The sequence below is a fragment of the Phalacrocorax carbo genome, chromosome 2 (assembly GCF_963921805.1).
Source record: "Phalacrocorax carbo chromosome 2, bPhaCar2.1, whole genome shotgun sequence".
NCBI lineage: Eukaryota > Metazoa > Chordata > Aves > Suliformes > Phalacrocoracidae > Phalacrocorax > Phalacrocorax carbo.
This window is the reverse complement of record NC_087514.1, coordinates 76248958-76267565: the sequence shown is the minus strand read 5'-3', so window position 1 is coordinate 76267565 and position 18608 is coordinate 76248958. Positions and strand designations below refer to the sequence as shown.

Below are 18608 nucleotides of genomic sequence, written 5' to 3'. Positions count from 1 at the left end.
ACAAAAAGAGCAGCAAGCTATGTCATGCTCTGTGAGTCGAGGAAACATTGCACACATAGGGTTTCATCAGTACAGCACTAGCAACGGCATCTTTCCTTCACCCACCGCTCTCTGTTCTACTTTCCAAGTTAGGCAGTACATGACTTGCTATCGAACACAGAAACTCAGAAAATTAAACCTAACCAAAAGTACTGCAGCCCACCCCACCAGCAAATACTTTAAAGCTGTCTTCTATTTATCTGAAAAGTAATTTATGACTTAAACGTTAGAAATAAAAATAATAATTAAAAAAAAACTGCTGAAGCAATCGCAGTCCTTTTCAGTCCGTGCAGACAGTGTGAAGTAGAGCAGTAAATCGCAGCGAGCAGGCAGCACACAGCTCTTAAAACTTGCCCAGCTTCTGCTCCGACAAAAGAGACCACTTAGGGCTTCATCTTGCCGCTGCTCTCACCGCTTCATTAACAGACTAATAAATTCACTGCCGGCATATTCTGTATTTGTTTCTTCTGTCTAAAAACCCCAAATCCACCTGCGGTTCCCACCAGGGCTGGCTGCCGCGCAGCGTTACCGCTGCCAGAGCGGTGCCCGCCACCGCACGCTGGGGGAGCCCCGGCGGCTGCCCGGGGCCCGGCCGCCACCGACCGAACCCGGACAATTAATCTCTGCCGTTTTTAATCCGAGACTGGCAGCGGTTCCCCCGCTCTGCCGCGGCTGTGCCGCGGGGCCGGGGCAGCCCGGGCTGGGGCGCCTCAATAAACCTTTCGAAGGCTTTTGGCTCCCGCGGCCCGGCTCCCCTTCGCCCGGCTCCAAGCGGCGGCGGCGGCCCGGGACGGGAGCGGCGGGTGGCGGCTGCCCGGGGGGCGCCTGGCCAGCCCCGACACCCCTCGGCGAGAAACAACCCCCAAACCGAGCCCCGCTCTCCAGCCGCTCCCGTCTCGCAGGCGGAGGGGCGGCGACGGCAGCGGGGTCGGGGCGCCCCTTCCGAAGGGGAAAGGCGAACACTTGTCCCCCACATCCCGACCCTCGCTCACTCCGGGCCGCCTCCTAGCCCCGGCCATGCCCCGCGTCCTCTGCCCGCCGGGGCGGGCTGTGCCCAGCACGGCGGGGCGCCGGCACCTGCGCGCCGGCTCCGGCCGCGGCGGCAGGAGGGACGGAGGGAGCGAGGGAGGGCGCCAAGGCCCCGGCCAGCGCCGCCGCTGCCGCTCCTGCCCGCGGAGGCGAGAGGCGGCCGGTCCCTCCCGGGTCGCGGCGGGTGGCTTACCCGCTGGGAGGCTTGCTGGCCCCGGGGCGCGGGAGGGTCTCCATGGCCGGGCCTCCCTCGCCGCTTCTGACGGGACGGGCCGATCCGGACGCAGTCCCGCAGCGGGGCAGCGGCGAAGGTCGGCGGCAGCGGGGGGGAGAACCGAGGAGGAGGGAGGAGAGGAGAGGAGAGGAGTGAGAGCCGGCCTCGCCCCCGCCCTCGCCCCCACCTCCCCCGCCCGGCCCCGCTCCCGCTCCCCGCACCGCCGCCGGGCGGCACTGCCCAGCCGGCCGCCGCCGCTCCCCAGCCCGGCCGCCGGTAGCGGGCGGGGATGCCCTGCCCGGGCGGCACAAGGCGGCCCCCCGCCGCTCCCCGCCCGCCTTACCGGGCCGGCCGGGAAGCGCCGCCGCTCCGCGGGCACGGACAGCTCGGCTGCGCCCGCTGAGGAAGGGTCTGCCCGGCCCGGGCGAGCGCAGCGGAGCGGGGCGGCTCGGCGGGGCTGGCGGCGGCCCGGAGGGGCGGGCGGGGGCGCTGCAAACCCCTTTCCCTGTGAGTGGCCGGGGCAAAGGCAAAGGCGGTGGCTGGCCCCGCGGGCACTGCCGGGGCGGGGGGGGGGGCGGGCATGGGGGAGACCCGCCGGAGGGAGAAGCGACAGACCTCGCCGCCACCGCGGTGGTTCAGCTCAGAAAACCCTCTTCAACCTCTTCGGCGCTAAACTTGGCAAAACTTTTGGCTTGCCGGGCGGCGTCCCCCGAGGCTGAGCCCCGCGTGGAGCAGAGGCTTTTCCGCAGCCTTGTGCCCTGCCCAGCACGGAGCGCTGCAGCCTGAGGCTTGCTCCTTGGTACCCTTATTCTTACAGACTTTAATTTTCTTGGAGGCAGCACAAACAACTTCTTTTTAAATTAGTAGTGGCTTCAGTCAAGAGCGGGGCCGAAGGGCCGCCACGGGGCGGGCAGGGCATGGCCCACTTCTCCCACAGTGCGTCGAGCCGGTGGCAGCGGGGACGACAGCGGGGGGACCCCGGCGGCCTCGGCCTCGCACCCTGGGCAAGGCTCACATCGCTTGCCTGGGCGACACGTTGCGATCTCAGTGCGCCGCCTCCCCCTCGCACCGTGCCCCCAAGGAGAGCGACTGCTAGGCTCGTGTGTGAAAGGAGAAGCGAGCTGGAGGCTGAGCAGCCTGGCTTACGTTACTGCAGTGTGGGCCTGCTCGCGGCTCTGCCCGCCGTTGGGCACCCTGGCCTCTTTTGGGCGTTTCAGGAGTTGCTCTGCTCCCCTCCAACCCTCTCCATTTGCTTCACCTTGCTTTCCCGGCCATGGTGGGAGGACGGTAGAGATGGTGGAGAGGTCAGGCCACCAGCCAACATGGACACCAGGAGACGGGAGCAAGCAGGCTGAGTAAAGTGACAGCAAGAAACTCGGGCGAGGGACTGCGAGGGGAAGGGGAGCTGCTGCCAGGCTTGCCTTGGTGACCATCCCTCACGTTCTGGTTAATGGTCACCCCTTTCCCCAAACCCTTCCTCTCAGGCGTGGGCTCCTATCTCTGCATATTCTGCCTATCGGAATGTGTCTTGCCCAGCTCGGTGACCAGAATAAATGCAAAAATGGCCCCAAAAGTGAGAGCTTCTTTCTCAGCAAGCAAGACTTGGCAAATCTGCGTCACAAGCTGCATGCGAGCGGTGGCGTTGCTATCTGCAAGAAACCCCCATCCCAGGCAGACTGTAAATATTTTGAAACATTCAGAGGTTGGATTAATTTGCCAGCAACAGACAGGAGAAGAATGTATTCATCTTTTCTGTACTACGTGAATGAAAGATTGCCAGAAATGCCCACCTTTGTCTTGTACCAAAGCTTTTGCATTATGATCAAAATATCCGTTTCTGTGCGTTTACCCCAATGTGTAACAGAATGCTTCTTGTGGTATAGTCATCCTTAATTTTCTTTTCTCTCGCTTTGACAGCTTGAAGTCTCCCCTTAATTCCCGTCAACAGAGAGTTAAGAATGCTGCTTTCCGTTCCCTCCCCTCCAGCCCTGACATATATAGATGGCATAAGGGCAAGGGAGGCAGCTGGCTGTCCTAGCCATAGGTAGAGAAACAAAAATATGAATTTGCAGAAGCAAAACATTGATCTCTAATTTCCCTGTTACCATGGGTAGGAGTTGACTGAGTCACCACACTTCAGTAATTACCCCGGTCATCTGAGCCACATGCCACGGTAATGAGCCACATGCATGTTCCTAATTTGCGCCCTTATGAAAATAAATAGGCTCTCTCACATACTTTATTTTGCAAGTGGATTGGTTCAGAGACTGCACGCTGTCAGTTACCATAGCTCCAGGAATGAATGGTGATCTATTAAATCACAGGAGCTTGATTTCATAGCTCTGTTCATCATCTAGTCAGTCATTTTTCATCTCCCCCTTTTAGACCTAAATCCAAATGAACTCTTCCCTATCCTAGAACAGATGTTAAAGCTGCACGGGCACAAAACCTCTGCAGAACCCCCCAGACCTTCCCCTGCCTGCATCATTAGCAAACAACACCACTCCAGTTACTTCAATAACCTGAAAAAGCTTCCCTTGCTTCAGCTGTAACTTCTGCTCTACCTGTGATACACCTGAGCGGAGGTGTAAAGCACAGAACAAAATAGTATTTGCTTATTATGGTCAGGCTTTTTATGCAGCACAGCAGAAGAGCAAAAGCCTATTAATCTCCCTAATCATGATCCTAATACATCTCCAGAGCGCCAGCAGTGCCAGCTGCCCAGGGCCCCAGTTCTTCAGTCCCGTTTAGCTGATGGAAAAGCTGGGTGAAATGCAGGGAGCACACTCTGCGATACGACACGGGAATCTGCCTTTCTCCAGGCTCCTTGGCACTGGGCCCGGCTCTCAAAAACTGGTCAAAGGGGGCATTTCTGGTGTGCATTGTAATCCCCACATTCGGGGTGCTGTGCTCGTTTGTTAGGCAAAGGGTATTAGTTCGGAGAGGGGCTGCATGAGTATTTGCCAATCTCATAAAAGGTCTGTGAGACTGAACATGGTTAGTCCACCCCCAGGACTGGTTTTAACCCTTCCTTGTCTGTATAGCTTCATCTCTGTTTAGATGCGCCTCCTCAATATATTTCCTAAGAAAATTAAGTCATTTAGGTGACAAAATCCTTGCTGCAAAATAATTTAGGCCTTTAAAAATAGAAAATTAATCACCAGTGCAGTTTCACATTTCTGCTTTTATACAGTCTTCAAAACATTATTCCTGTTTTTCCTCACCTTCACAGCTAGTAGTATTACTGAATCAAACCTTTAAGGCTACATTTTAACTCTGCTAAAACTGGCCTGTAATGTTTCGGGAATTTGAGTTTATACTATAAACTTAACCAAACATGTAAGGAATCTAGTAAGACAAGTCTAATACCAAGGAATTTGTTTCTAATGTAGCAAAAAGAGGTTAAAATTAGCGTTAGCTAACATGCACCAGTTACCCAAGCCTTTTCTCCACTCTAGCACATATCTTGTCCTATGATTTAGCTGTTTGAGGACCATCCTAGAATTGGAAATTAGGTTTGAGCTTAAAAACCAAGGCAAAAATAGCAAACCTGAATTTATAGCAGGAAAAGATTTTGAATAGAATTTAGTTAATGTGGTTAGGTTTAGTTAACAGCAAACACACATTTTGAACCACATAAATCCTTTTCCCATTCTAAGCAATCTAGAAATTGCAATTTAAGCATTAGTCCCTGTAAGAGAGCTGACTTACTGTACAATTACAAAATTCCTGGCTATGTAATTATATCAGTTGGAGTTGTGTAGCCTCAAGCTCACAAAATTCTTTTACTTTGCTATCCACAGAACAAAAAAAAGAAGAAAAAAATAAGGGAAATGAGATATTCAGGGCTTGCTAGACCATTTCCTTGAGTCCCAGAGCACCCCTTCCTCAGAAAGTTGTTTTGGGATTTAGCCCTACATGTCCTATTGTTTTTATTAGGAACCTGAAATAACGATGAGGAAATTATGTCAGTTTTAGAAGCCTGTGTCAAAATAACAAATAAAAACAACGAGTAGTTTTGAACAAATATCACATCATTGCTGGTCTGTACAAGACTAATGCAACATTATCAGGTACCACTGAAGAGGCTGAATTTGCTTCAGAAAGGCGCTGTGACTCGGTGAGTGGGGCACTCAAGGGGGAACAAAGATATTGTGCTTGGATCTGCCCCTAGCCGCACAGTGAATCACTGGCAAGTTTCTGGTCCATCTTTTGTTTCTCTTATTTATCTAGTGTCATGCTGAGGAGCCTCCTTTGTGACCCAGCACCAAACTGCACTTGTACAGCAGCCAGAAGAGAGCAGAGGCAGTTCCTGCCCTGAACAACCTGAGGGTTTTAGAATGGCAATTTTAGTTTTCTTCACGGTTTTAGAGCCTTACGTGTAAGAAGTCTGTGATGTCAATTAAAGCTCCCCGGGAAAGAACCCAAAAAGATACTAGTCACCCCAAAACATGACAAAGAAGCCATCTGAAAGAGCACGTGGATACAGATACAGGTTTATGTAGCTTTAGCTGAGATAGTTCATATTATTTCTGAAATACTGAAGCTTGCCCTTTGTCTTGTTGTTTCTCAGTCTCTTCTGTTTTGAAAGACAGATCCCTTCAAAGAATTTTTTTCTTTTATCTCCCCAACTTACTGAAGTCACTGAAGACTTTGGAGGGTATTTAGCCTTAAGACACCTAGAAAAAGGAACTGGGAGTGTGATGGAGAGAGCTGGAGACTCCTTCCCCACCTCTGCATGGAAAAGGCTGCCGAGGAAACCCCTGCTTGACCATTCACTCCTGCCTTCAAACCGCGGTGTGGTCTGGAAAGCAGCGAGGGATGGCGCAGCGTGGCAGATGAGCAGGCGCGTGGTGCAGCGCCAGCCCAACGCTGACGCTCAGGAGCCGCAGGGCAGATCGAGCACTGTCATGCCAGGTAAAAATATTCTGGAAAGGGAGGGTCCTTTTGCCTTAGACAGTATTTCAGAGCACACCTGCAAGGCGGGGAATGTGATATACATGAACAGAGATGGGGAAATGGTTTAAAATCATGATGTGAATAGGATAGGAGGAATTTCTGTGAATGACGCAGCCGTCAGGAAATTAAAAATGGGTTATTTTAAATGTGGCTAAAAGTGGACAAAGCAGACATCAGCATAACCCACACTGAAGCTGATACGTCTCTATAATATGCTGACAAAGTCTTGAATGTAGAAACCGTAGAACTTTGGGGATTTTGTTTTAAAGCCTAGATAATGATTATATGCTTATTCTCCCATTCTTCCTCATTTTTCCCCAACAGTTTTATAGTCTGTTGCTTTTCCCTAACATGTCATTCTGTGTATTTTGGACAAGGAGCCTTCTGTTTCCTCTCTTTTTTATACCATTCCTCTTATGTGAACTTTCTTCAGGATTTGAGACCCCAGGCCTGGGCTGCAGTTAAACTGACATTAATGAAAGGATATTTACCTAGGCAGACTCAGTGGGCCAGAGCTCATGTTCTTGGGCTCTGCTGTGGTGAGAACCTTCCTAGGCAAGACACTAATGTAAGATGCTTCCCAAAATCAGAGTTGCATGACTCATACTCATCTAAGAACAGTGTCAGAGAAGACAACACTGTTATCCAAGGAAAATATAAAATTAGTCTTCAAGACCATGTCATATTATATGACTGAAGAAACCCTTTGGGCCGCCTTGAGCAGCTTACAAACCAAATTTGAATCAAAACGTTAGTTAATTCATGTAAATGTATCTTCATTGTGCTGAACTGGGTAATCCCACTCAGCGTGATGGTCAGGGTGACCCAGCCGCAGCCATTCCTCACTGTGAGGTTTTTGCTCTCTGTTTGCCATGCCAAGGAGAGTCTGGTGTTGTGAAATAGCATTTCAGAGAAGCGACTCCCTGCCTCCCAGATGCTGGTGCCACTAAAACTCCCTTCATCCTACCTCTTACTCTAATGAAAATGAGTTGTGCTATGCTTAGAGTTACCCTCTCTTTTATCATTTTTGTGAAGGAGAAGTACAGCTTTTGGGCCACTCAGCCCAGCAGAACTAGCAGTAGGGGAAACTTAATGAGCCTTCTGCGTAAATAACTTTCCACAGATCTGAAAACAGTCCATTTAGAAGTGGCGTGAAGTCATAGCAGAGCACTTGACTTTGGCATGACGCTTTTCCAGTCAGTGGAGTACAGACAGGCCAGGCTTTTGTAAAGCCGGGCAGGACTGACAAGGAGACGGCAGAAGGGACGCTCCACACGTGCCTAGTGCAGCGATGAAGAAAACAGAAAGCTCTCTCTGTAAGCTATGGACATGGCATGTTCCCAGTTTTCCTTAAGCACACTGTGTACACAACACCACGTGGCTCCAGCGCTGCAACCAGCCTGCGCCTCTCCCATGCACTGTACCCAGCTCTCCTCCCAACGCGCACGGCTGGCGCGGCAAGTGCGGGCAGCGAGGAGTGCCTGCCGCCTTTGAAACCTGGCTTTTGTGGGGGGGCTTCAGCTACTAACTGCTGAAGTCGCTCCTGAAGTTAGTCCCTACTGTGACCAAATGTCCTCCTAAAACCATTCTCAAGTGAGCTATGTCTGTGCTGAATAGTCAATACCAGGGTTTCTATTTCAAGAAGGCTATTTCTATTTTCATGTATATAATATAGCCAAGCTATAATCAGGAGAATTATATCCACTCAGAGTCCTCTCTATAAATATTTAACACTGTATGAGATAAGCTTTTTTAACAAAGTCCACAACTGTATTTTAGCTCACAGACTGGGTTAAAATTTCTATCACTTCTAAATAGATTATTCTCAGTACAGTCTTTCACTGAAATTTAGAAAGTTCCCATGGTTAGGAGGTAGTGGTATCTCAAGGTTTCCTTTTCAAGTTTTGGGATGGGTAAATAATATAAGTTTTGCAGAATTTCATAGTTACGTATGTAATTCTCATTTCACACTTGCATCATCTGATGCAACTTTCATTTAAAGCAGTTAATGCTGATTGATAGCAACATAAATGAAAACAGGACCTGGTTCTGTATTTAAATCAAAATTAATAGGCTATAGATAAGTATGTAGGTACTTGTAAAAATAGGAAACTAGCAGGCTCGGTGCTGCTGCGATTTCTATTGAGTTACCTAATTTGTGGTTGCCTTAGTTGAACAACACCTCAAAGCACACGAATTTTTACACACATGTGAAAGATTGCCAATAGTGCACTTAACTTATATTCTTTGACTGTTTAGAAATAATAAGTCTCTCTGACATATCATCTCTAGAATTCTTCATAAACTGAACAGGGACTTGAATAGCTGTGTGCTGTTAAATTACTACATGCATTCCCAAAGGCCCACCTTTTATGCGTTCCCACCCCAAATGTAGATCTCATGAACATGCTAAAATCACTGAATTATATTAATATGAGACTCATACCCCTGAAGGATAAAGCATCGATGGATGCTATTGTCAGGAAAGCATCTGAAGAGGGCAGATGAAGTCTGAAGACTGTCGTACATAAAGTCTTATATATAATTCAGACCCAGGTTACAAATGTGAGGAGGTACATAATGAAATAACTTACCATGAAGAATTCTCTCTGGGCATATTTGGATTGACATCATGTACAATAATTTTTTTCTAGCCACCACCATGTCATGACACAATAACTGGTGCAGAGGGTGGATTCCCCACCACCCACCCTTCTGAGGCCAGCAAGGATTTCTTACCTCTTCCTTCATACATTTCAGAAGCTCTACACCTTGATATCAGTAAGTGACAAGACGGTAATACTCTTCTCTCTTTTTGCTAACATACCTTGAGACCAATCCTGCTGATTATCTCTTTTTCCAGAAGATATGGGTTAGCTGGGTATGGCAAAGGAAGAGGAACAGAGGTCTTCCAGAGATGTCCTGGGGTACTAATCCAGGAGAGCTTGGGCTGAGACAAAGCACACGGTTGTTTCACCACGGTGTCATTGGACAGACGCAGTCACAAGACAGGGTAACGCTTCTCTCTTTAGAAAGGGTTGCAGTCACCTTCCTCACCCTGCTCCTGTAAGCAACACATAATTAGAAACAAGAAAAACTCTCCTTGAATTACCAAGGAAGGGATCAGCTAAACTTGTCAGCAGAGAGGGATGGAGGAAATATGAATTATCTCGAGAACATCACTGGCGTGATTCAAAGCCTACTTGATATTAATCAGAGATTTTCTACTGGCTCTGACTGGTTTTTCCAAGTCTTTCACATCACTTGCAAACATGGGCAGTAATGACTGGGTATTTTACACAACCCTTCTTCTCTCATTTCCTCCCTTCTTCCTCTTGAAGATGAGGTTAACAGCATCTTAATCCTACCTCTAGCCACTTGTACTGGTGCTACATGAACCTTCACAGGAACCTGCTGTTTACTGGCCCCTAAAGCACAACATGAAGGAAAAAGTCTCTCATGTGTTTTAAATGCCCTGTACCTGACTTGAGGTTGTTGATGAACCTTTAGGAACCTTTTTATTTCTCTGTCTTCTCTGGCCTTGCCAGCTCTCCTCACCCTGCAATCTGAGTTGAGGGGAGGGGTATAAATTATGACATAATTAACATGAAACAACACTCCCTTTCTTCAGGTGAGTCATCTGCAGGAATCCAGAAAATGTACAGCGTGAAAATTACCTCCAGTTCAGGGGATTAAGAGTATGAAGTAGCTCTGTAGAGTTCCTGTGGAAATATAAATATGGAGAACCTCTAACTTGTAAAGAAAGAAAACTAATTTCCTACCGTTGGCAGTAGCAGACTAGAATAACCAGATTACAAAGCTTCCTGTGAATTTGCTACACAGGGTGGTGCATTGCTATGTTGCTTCAGGGACAGCCCTGAAAGCAAACTCTGCTGCAAAGGGCTGCACTTGGTTCCTCCTTTGCCCCCATGGCAAGAGCTCTCCCCACAGCAGCTGGTGTCTGGCACAGCGCTCGTTGCCCAGCCTCTTGGCACAACTCCGTTTTCCAGCAGAGCAGGCAGCGAGCCAGAGCCCCACCTTTTCCTCCCTCAACGCAGATGGATGGCAAGGGAGGAACACAACAGTCCTGCAGAGACCCATCTTGTCATACGATGCAAGTATCACAGAAAGGCCTTACTAGCCACAAAGGTTTTAGAGTATCAACCACAATCTCTGTAGTGCCTGTAGAGATTTAAAGGAATATGTTGGTTTGTTTAATTTTTATACTTATTCATAACCTGATGAAATAGTCAAGAAACTCACAAATTTACCTGCATTTTTTTTCTTTTAATGAAAGGTGACAAGTGAAAATGTAAATCCTCCTAAAATGCATTCGATTAATGCACTATTGAGGTGCTTTCACAGCATTGGTTGGAGCTTTAAATCTAAGTGTCACAAAAGTCATGTTGGCTTCAGCGAGTGCTATCAAACCAAAGTACACATGGAAATCTTTGCAGGCGTTCACTCAAAACATATTTTGAAAACTGTCTACAGCTTCCTTGCAGCTCCCAAGGGAAAACACAAGGCCAGAGAATGACATTTCAATTGTTCACGTGCACTTTGCACATGACGTGCCATACCACCCCAGTGGTTAGGAAGCAAGGGCCTGCTCCAGCACACCCTGTAGGTGTGCAAAAGAGTAACCAGCTGTGGGTCTTGCAGCAACCTCTGCAGCTTAAGTCATCGCTTCTGTGAAGATTTTTCAGGGTGCTCAGTGCGAGCAGCACTCTGCTTGCCCTTGTTCTTGCACGTGCAGAAGACAACCTCAGGTCCTGCCCTGATGAGGGAACATGGTGGGCTCCCACCTGTAGACGCCTGTGTGCACCGCAAACTGAAGGTTTCCATGCTCTCCCCCCACCGCAGCCTCGTCTCGCTGCTACTGAAACCCTTCTCTGTCGGGTTGCCCAATCCCAGCTGAACTGTTGCCAAGCTCACAGCGTACCTTAAACAACAGTTAGGCCTCCAGTGCACGGTCACCCCAGTGCAGGTATAACCTTCCCCTTCTGAGAGATTTTAATGTCACAGTGCAGCAGAATATTTGTGTACCTTGAGGTGTGGCATTTTTAACCCTTTGGAAAAGAACGACATTCTCAAGAGCGTCATTGCAAATTTAATTTACTTCCACAATACATTGCTCCTGTGTTTTCAGTTTTAAGGTGGTTCCTCACAAAATGACAAAATGCAGTTCATTTATACATATTAACCACATTTCCAAACTGTTGTCTAATACAGATCTTGAAAATTATATTTGCTACCCTACTGCTTTATGAATGGAATGCCTCATTCCTTCCTAATGAATAAAGGCTAAACATGGCTAAACCTGGAATTTTCAGATGGATGTAACATAGACTGTAAATACATACATTTATGCATACATATATAAATTTATGATTCTAGAGTTTTGTTTTCTTTAGGGTGGGGTTTTTTACCTACTGACTTACTTGGAATCTCCAGGTGCCTGTGGCTTCTCCTGAGACCCCACCTGGAGTACCGCATCCAGCTCTAGGGCCTCCAGCACAAGACAGCCATGGACCTGTTGGAGGGGGGCCAGACGAGGACCACAAGAATGGTCAGAGGGATAAAACACCTCCCCCATGAATAAAGGCTGAGAGAATTGGGGTTGTTCAGCCTGGAAAAGAGAGGCTCTGGGGAGACCTTATTGCATCCTTTCAATACTTAAAGACGGCTTATAAGAAAGATGGGGATGGACTTTTTACCAGGACCCATAGTGATAGCACAAGGGGTAACAGTTTTAAACTACAAGGGGGTAGGTTTAGGTTGCACATAAGGAAGAAAGTCTTTAAGATGAGAGTGGTGAGACACTGGAGCAGGTTGCTCAGAGAAGTTGTGGATGCACCATCGTTGGAAGTGTTCAAGGCCAGGTTGGATGGGGCTTTGAGCAACCTGGTCTAGTGAAAGATGTCTCTGCCCATGGCAGGGGGGTTGGACTAGATGGTCTTTAAAGGCCCCCTGACCCAAACTGCTCTGTGATTCTTGATTGCCGAAGTGAGGATTTGGGTATCTGAGTGCACGCAAGTCAGAATATCAGATTCATCTTTGGCAAACTGAAGGCATTTGAGGGCAACTCATAACTGAACCCCAGGATTCAGATCCCTTATTCCTAAATGGATGATTTTCAAGGGAAGCAGAATAGAGTCCGACAGCAGAACCAACCAAATAGATAGGAACTCCTCCCTTGTTTAAATTTTATCATAGAAGCTCAAAATTAAATCAGTGGTTCTGCAGTGGGCTGGTAACCAACAATATGATAAAAAAAACAGGCTGTGGAAAACTCAGGGAAGAAAATTTTGATGAGCATGCTTTCTTCAACAGTCTTGTGACAATGTGTAACAAGAAAACGGCCTATGAAAGTCTTAATAACATTTCAATTATTGGATTAAGGCTTGGAAAGGACTAACGATTGAGAAAGGGAAGAGAGGAATCTGCAGGAAAACAAAACAAAACCCAAACAACAAAAAATTCCCCAAGGTCTTATTGCAGAATTAGGCTTTAAAATGTTCATATCCAGCACCCCTCCACTGGGAGGCCTCTGTCACGGCTCCCCGGGGACATTGGGCCGATCGTCCCCATAAGCAGCTCTGGGAGGAGGGGTAAACTCCTTTCCCAAGGTGGTAAAGCAAGTGGGGTGTCACTACCTCCTGGAAAAGAGAACGGGCTTCTTTTATTTTAATCATGATATCTGCGTTTGTAATCCCCAGCTATGCTCTAAGCAAAGCACAGCAGCTTTTACTTCTTACTTCAAATGGGAACGAAATGCGTGGGCATGAAGAGGACGCTCCAGGGAGGCGGATGATGAAAGATCCTGCTAACACCATCATAAAAGCAAAGCTGCAGCAGGAAGCTGAAAGGACGCCCTGGGTAGATTTGTCATTGGAGCTCCCAGTTTTGATGAGGGAGAGGTGCAAAAATAAGTAAAAGGATTTTGAATTCCTGAGCTCGTGGCTGCTTTGATGAGCTAAAGCGGCCAGTTTGAACCCACCGGCAGTCAGAGGTTTCACCTGTTGTTTCAGTGGGACAAGGATTTCAGCCACTTGTGAAGGACTTGTATTTCTGTCTCTTTTACACCCAGGCACTCTACGTTTAAAAAAAAAAAAATAAACGGAAAACATCTAGAAAGCAGAATGGTCCTTAATTCAGTCCTGTTGAGTCCTAAACCTGATGGCTGGGTCCAAAAATCAAAGCATAACACCTCCCCCCCGCCGACACCTCTGAAACCTAGGGGGGAGGGAAGCCCCAGCTGAGAAGCTCTTTTGCCATCCAGTGGGGTGGGGGGGAGGCGAACAGGAAACCCCAATAGACATGCCCTAAAGATTTTTTTTGTACATTGTGTTCCTAGGCTTGAAAGGCATTGCTAAGAAAGGGAGTTTACAAACTGGGGAAAAGTTTGCAACTATAACAACAATATTTATAGTTTCGTAATTTATTTGTAACTTTGTGAAATGTATCTGGGTAAATGGCTATCCCAGCCTAAGGCAATAACTAGTGTCCAGCAGCGGGTGTGAGGTTAGCAGTTACGCTTAGCTAGCTTGAGGGGGGTCACAAGATTTTCTGCTGCAGACTGTCTAAGCACAGGAGGCAGAAAAACAATTTCCCTGCCTCCTGAAGGTCTATGTCCAGTTCCCCATTCAGTTCAGTTCAGCTGATGGCTGTGGGTAGTTCTCAACACTAAAGTACTGTAGGAGAAGTCCTGAAGCCTGTTAGCTGGGCTGCAGGAGTCGCACACGTGGCTGTGCCGGGTCGGGAGCAGGCAGCGGAGGGCAGGGGGCTCTCGGCAGAGCTGCCAGGGCCTGCGGAGAGGGAGCAGCCGGAGGCACAGCCGGCAGGGAGCCAAGCAGCTAGCAGAGCATCGCTTCACAGGGCAGTTTATTGCCCAGCAAAACTTAGCTTTCACTTACTGCAGATGATGGGAAAAGGTCTAGCCTAGAAATTACTTCCTTAGAAAAAATGACTATGAACTATTATAGTTAAAGAATAACTATAACAGTCAGTTACTAACACCCTGTTTATCTACCTGGTCAGATTTTTGTTCTTAGAAAAACAACAAAAAACTTCGCTGACTGTTTGATTCATGATTGCCAATAGGAAAAATTAGCTAGTTTTGTATAATTTTCCCAGATGTCCAGGTGTGACCTCAAGTCACTGCTTTCGGAGCAACTCCCTTCGAATTGAACACAGACCTTGTTGCTGCCAGTCGCATCCTGGCAGGAGGGCTACCTCTGAACAACAGGAGCAGTGTTTCAATGAAATGACTGCACTCTTCTCTTTCCAGAGGATCCCTGCTACCACTGCTGCGGAGGATGAAGGATATGTAGTCTGAGGATATACTAAGGCAGTATAGCCTATCTCATTAGTTAGAAAAGGAAATGAACAAGGAGATTATAAGAAGAAAAAAGGGCAATGTATTAAAATAACTAAATACCATCCCAGACTGCAACAGACTCCTTGTCTCTGACCAATTATTAATAATGCTGCGTACATTGGATGAAACTTAATTTAGACTAAAGTTTCATAGTCACTTCAAGCTAATCTAAGTTGGCACCATTTATGAAAGAAGCAGTCTCGCCTGCCTGTCTGTCCCCAGCAAAGCTATCCCTCTTTTCCCCCCCCTTCACACACAGGGAAGCTTTATTTGTCTCTGCATGGCATGCAGTGAGGCAGGCGGTTCGCCCAGAGGGACAGCCCCGCTGCTCCCAAGCATGCTTACAGCCTCCCTGTGCCCCCTTCCAGGTTACAGCCATCTGATAACAAGAGGGATGTTGTTATAAGCAACAGAGAAGGGGTTTGCTAACCCAGATAGATTTCCCGGTTTGGACTGGGGTGTGGTTGGAGGGTGGTGCAGCGACAGCTTCAAGCAGTGATGCGTACCTTGAGTACTGTAAAACAGGGGAGCAGCTAAGACACTTGGACTTGAAATGCCCTGGAGCTGGCACTAGTTCCAGCATTTGCCAGCTTAATGCTGTTTTGAGTTATTGCTGTGTAACTCATTAACTTCTAGAGGTCACAGCCCAACAGCCCCAATCCACTGGTGAATTGCCCAAATACATGCAGCTATGTAGGAAAAAAGGCACTTTTTTCTTTTCCTTTTTTTTTTGCATGTATATAAGATATTAAAATTGTTTGGCCCGTTAAGCTCTTGACACCCTTCAACCCCTGTGTTGATCTTTGAACTCAATCATGGGACATTGGCCTCAATTAATGTTTTAGAGTTGTTAATCCTATGTCAGGGAGCCCAAGCTGAACTCGGTAAACATAGGCCAAGTATGTGCCCATGTGCATGCACCTGAATTCTACTCTTCCTGAAGTTTATATGTGTTTTCATGAGTGCAATCTCAATCTCACAGCTGAACATCTCTGCTTGGTTTAAGGTAATTGCACAAGACAAAATACAACTAAAATGCAGCAGCCTTATTTAGGATACTTTAAAACAAATTACAAATAAAGGAGTGGTGAACAAAAAGTCCCCTGGGATCATTTGTGAGGTCATGCGCTCATTTTGCAGGAAGCTGGCTTTCTCCTGCATTAGAAGATTTGAACAACTCTAAGTATAACTCAAGTGTAAATTTTATTGAGATCTGCTCTTCAGTGCCAGAATTCCCATATAAACAAGCACTGTTTACCGATATCTTCTCAGCAGTGGCACTCCATTGTTAAACATTAATTCTTAGGAATGTGTATGTTGTGCAACCTTTTTACATGCTATTTGGATCTGTTGGCAATGTGTAAGGGTGCTTTTTGGTAATCTAGGATCAAAGCATAGGTTTGGGAGAAAGTTTCCTACAGAAGGTATAGGAATACAAACATTCAAGAGTAAACAATCTTATTTTTTTTTTTTAGTGACGGTGCCCTGAAGTTTGTGTTACAACCATTGAATTGTTAGAAGGAGAGCAAAAAAAGACCTTGACAACTGGCCCCATCTGGTATATTTGCATTCTGCCAGTGGAGGAGAACAGACACACAAGTGGTAAAAACAAGTTGGCAAAAAATGTAAAGATTTTGGATCATCTCTGGGGATACAAAACAAGCAAGTGTACTATTTTTAATGCAAGGTTCCTGTCGAGAGCAATGCAGATGAGAGGTCTCTGCTCCACCTGTTTGTGGAGAGGAAAAAAGGAAGTCCTCGAAAGAGAACCGAAGACAGTGAACAGCCATGTCTGCCAGTGGCTGGCAGGGAGTGTGCAGCAATAGTATCACACAAGCTGAGGGTTTTTTGTCTCTTTGGAGAAGAGGAAGTGAATCAGAAACTCCCAGAGAGATTCAAGGAGGAGAAGAGGGAGTTACCTTCTTGCCAGTAAGCAACCGTGCCTGGCCTACAGTTACAACTTGAGAGGGATACTCAGACAAATGCACCTCACTGCCCAAACCACACAGTTTGGTTTGGGGTGACAGTGATTTAGTCCAGGGCTCTTACTTGGGAGTGCTTTGGCCATTGGCTGCAAAGCAAGCCCACCAGACTGTCAGCAGGGTATCACATCCTCTAACTCCTGAGAGGACTTACTGTTCATTGTTTCACAGTGTGTTCTGGCTTTTGTTTAACCCCAGGTTGGTAGACGCTAAGAAAAGCTTCCAATTTGCAGAGTCTTTGGCTGTTTATCGCTGTTCTCCCAGGCTGATCTGCTCAGTATCAAGAGGATTCCAGGAAAAGATGCCAGTAGAGCTGTTGTCAAGAAGTATTACATCTGGTATCATTACTTCTCCGTGAAAGGTTGAGTTTGGTGATTTGCTGGGTTGGTGGGGATACACTTAGAGCTTGTCTGTGGGAAATCAGTGATCATGAGAAAACGCAGAGTGCATAAATGGCAACACATGTTAAAAGACTAGTGTTAGGAGATTCAGACTGACCCCAGCAGGCAGAGGTATCTAGAATATGCACTTAAGAGCAAGTATCTTGTCCAGTGAAGTATAACACACACAGCAGAAAGTTTGAGGTGGTGTCCCTGTGTCACAGCTGGTCCATATTTTTAGATTCTATAACCTCAGAGTATGCCTGAACAACAGTGCCATTTCAGTATCTGAGAGCAGGATTCTCACTGGGGACACTTTTCAAGATGCCCATAGTAGGGAGAAATTGCCCACCTACATCTGAAGTCAGGAAAAATTCCTCTGGGAGTCGTGGTGACTCAGGAACAGCTGAGCTCAGCCAAACTGGAACAAGTTCAGAGGCAGCTCTGTGTATGATCAATTCATTACATAAACCTCAGATAAGGGAGTGGCAAGAAACTTTCCTGCCACCAACCATGAAAAACAGTTAAGAGGAAACAAAGCAGCCACTGCATGGGCGTTTAACAATCTACTCAATCTCAGTAGCATAAGGGCCCCAAAGGGCCTGGTGGTAAATGGAGAAGAAATCGAAACCAAAGATTAAGCTGCTGTGCTGAGCCATAATGTCATTTCTTCTAATATCCCCAGGCACAGGCAGCAGCTGCAGTTAAGTTGATAGCCTTAAGAAATAACTTTTTAGTACAAGAAAGGAGGAGAAAAGTAATTTTCTTTCCTCACATTCTTTTTGCAGGATGTGTTGCTCAAGTTACAAAGCTGCTATGAAATATAAGAATAAAAGACAACCCTGTGTAGCAATGACCAAGAGAAGCTAAAAACATAACTGGAATCCAAGCTAGGTCCCACAGAGGTGTCCATGAACTGATGAGTCTTTGGCATCAAACTAGTGGTCACACATGTAGGATCCTACGGCCTCAGGGCTGGTAAAGCCTCTGAGCACAGGTCTCAGTAGAAACTGATCACAACCAAACAAAAATTGAAGCTATGTTTCATACTAAATCTGTTGTAATTCAGTACTTGGTCTTGTATGCATGGTGATGTAAAAGTGCCAGGTCCTGTGCAACATTTATTTGACATGCTGTGAAAGAAAATATTGCCAAAATCTGGGGGTGGGGGAGAGGAAAAAGCTTACGGTCATGGTTTAGGCACAGTTCTTGTAACACTTCAGCATGTCCTGAAGAGCGCCTGGTTAGAGCAATTAGCCAGAAGCTTTGATTTGTTCAGATGAGTTCACCTTTGGAAAAACTCTATAGACTGCATACCAAAAGGCTCCTGAAAATCTTACAACAGCCTGGAACATGAGAAAGAGGTAACAATGTAATACCTGTCCTGATGAATGTGGGAATGGGGGTGCAAAAAAACCCCCAAAATCACAAAAATGCCTAAGCAGGTGCCTTTATAAAATGCTTATGCCCCAGCTTTTGAAATACTAGTCTGAAACTTCCTGAGGATTTAGTGGGAACTTCTGGGATTCATCCAGAATTAAGCTATAGTTGTAAAGATGATGAAAGGCAATTTGAGAACATCCCCAATCTTAAACTTTCCGAGGAGAAACTTTAGCCTCTTTTAG

General features: G+C 46.9%; 1 protein-coding gene across 8 annotated transcripts in view; it reads right to left on the bottom strand.

Moving 5' to 3' along the window:
- Positions 1-1865, bottom strand: part of COBL (cordon-bleu WH2 repeat protein) — a 162619-nt gene extending 160754 nt beyond the window's left edge. For 7 of the 8 annotated variants that reach the window (XM_064443297.1, XM_064443298.1, XM_064443302.1 and 4 more), the window contains exons 1-2: positions 1626-1865; positions 1262-1327 (exon numbers count right to left, since the gene is read on the bottom strand). In XM_064443297.1, coding sequence (XP_064299367.1) covers positions 1262-1327; positions 1626-1864 — 305 coding nt within the window. In that variant the 5' untranslated portion in view covers position 1865. Of the gene's footprint in view, positions 1-1261; positions 1441-1625 lie in introns of those variants that run through there. The other variant, XM_064443303.1, reaches the window with a different exon arrangement.
- Between the last annotated feature and the right edge of the window lie 16743 nt (positions 1866-18608).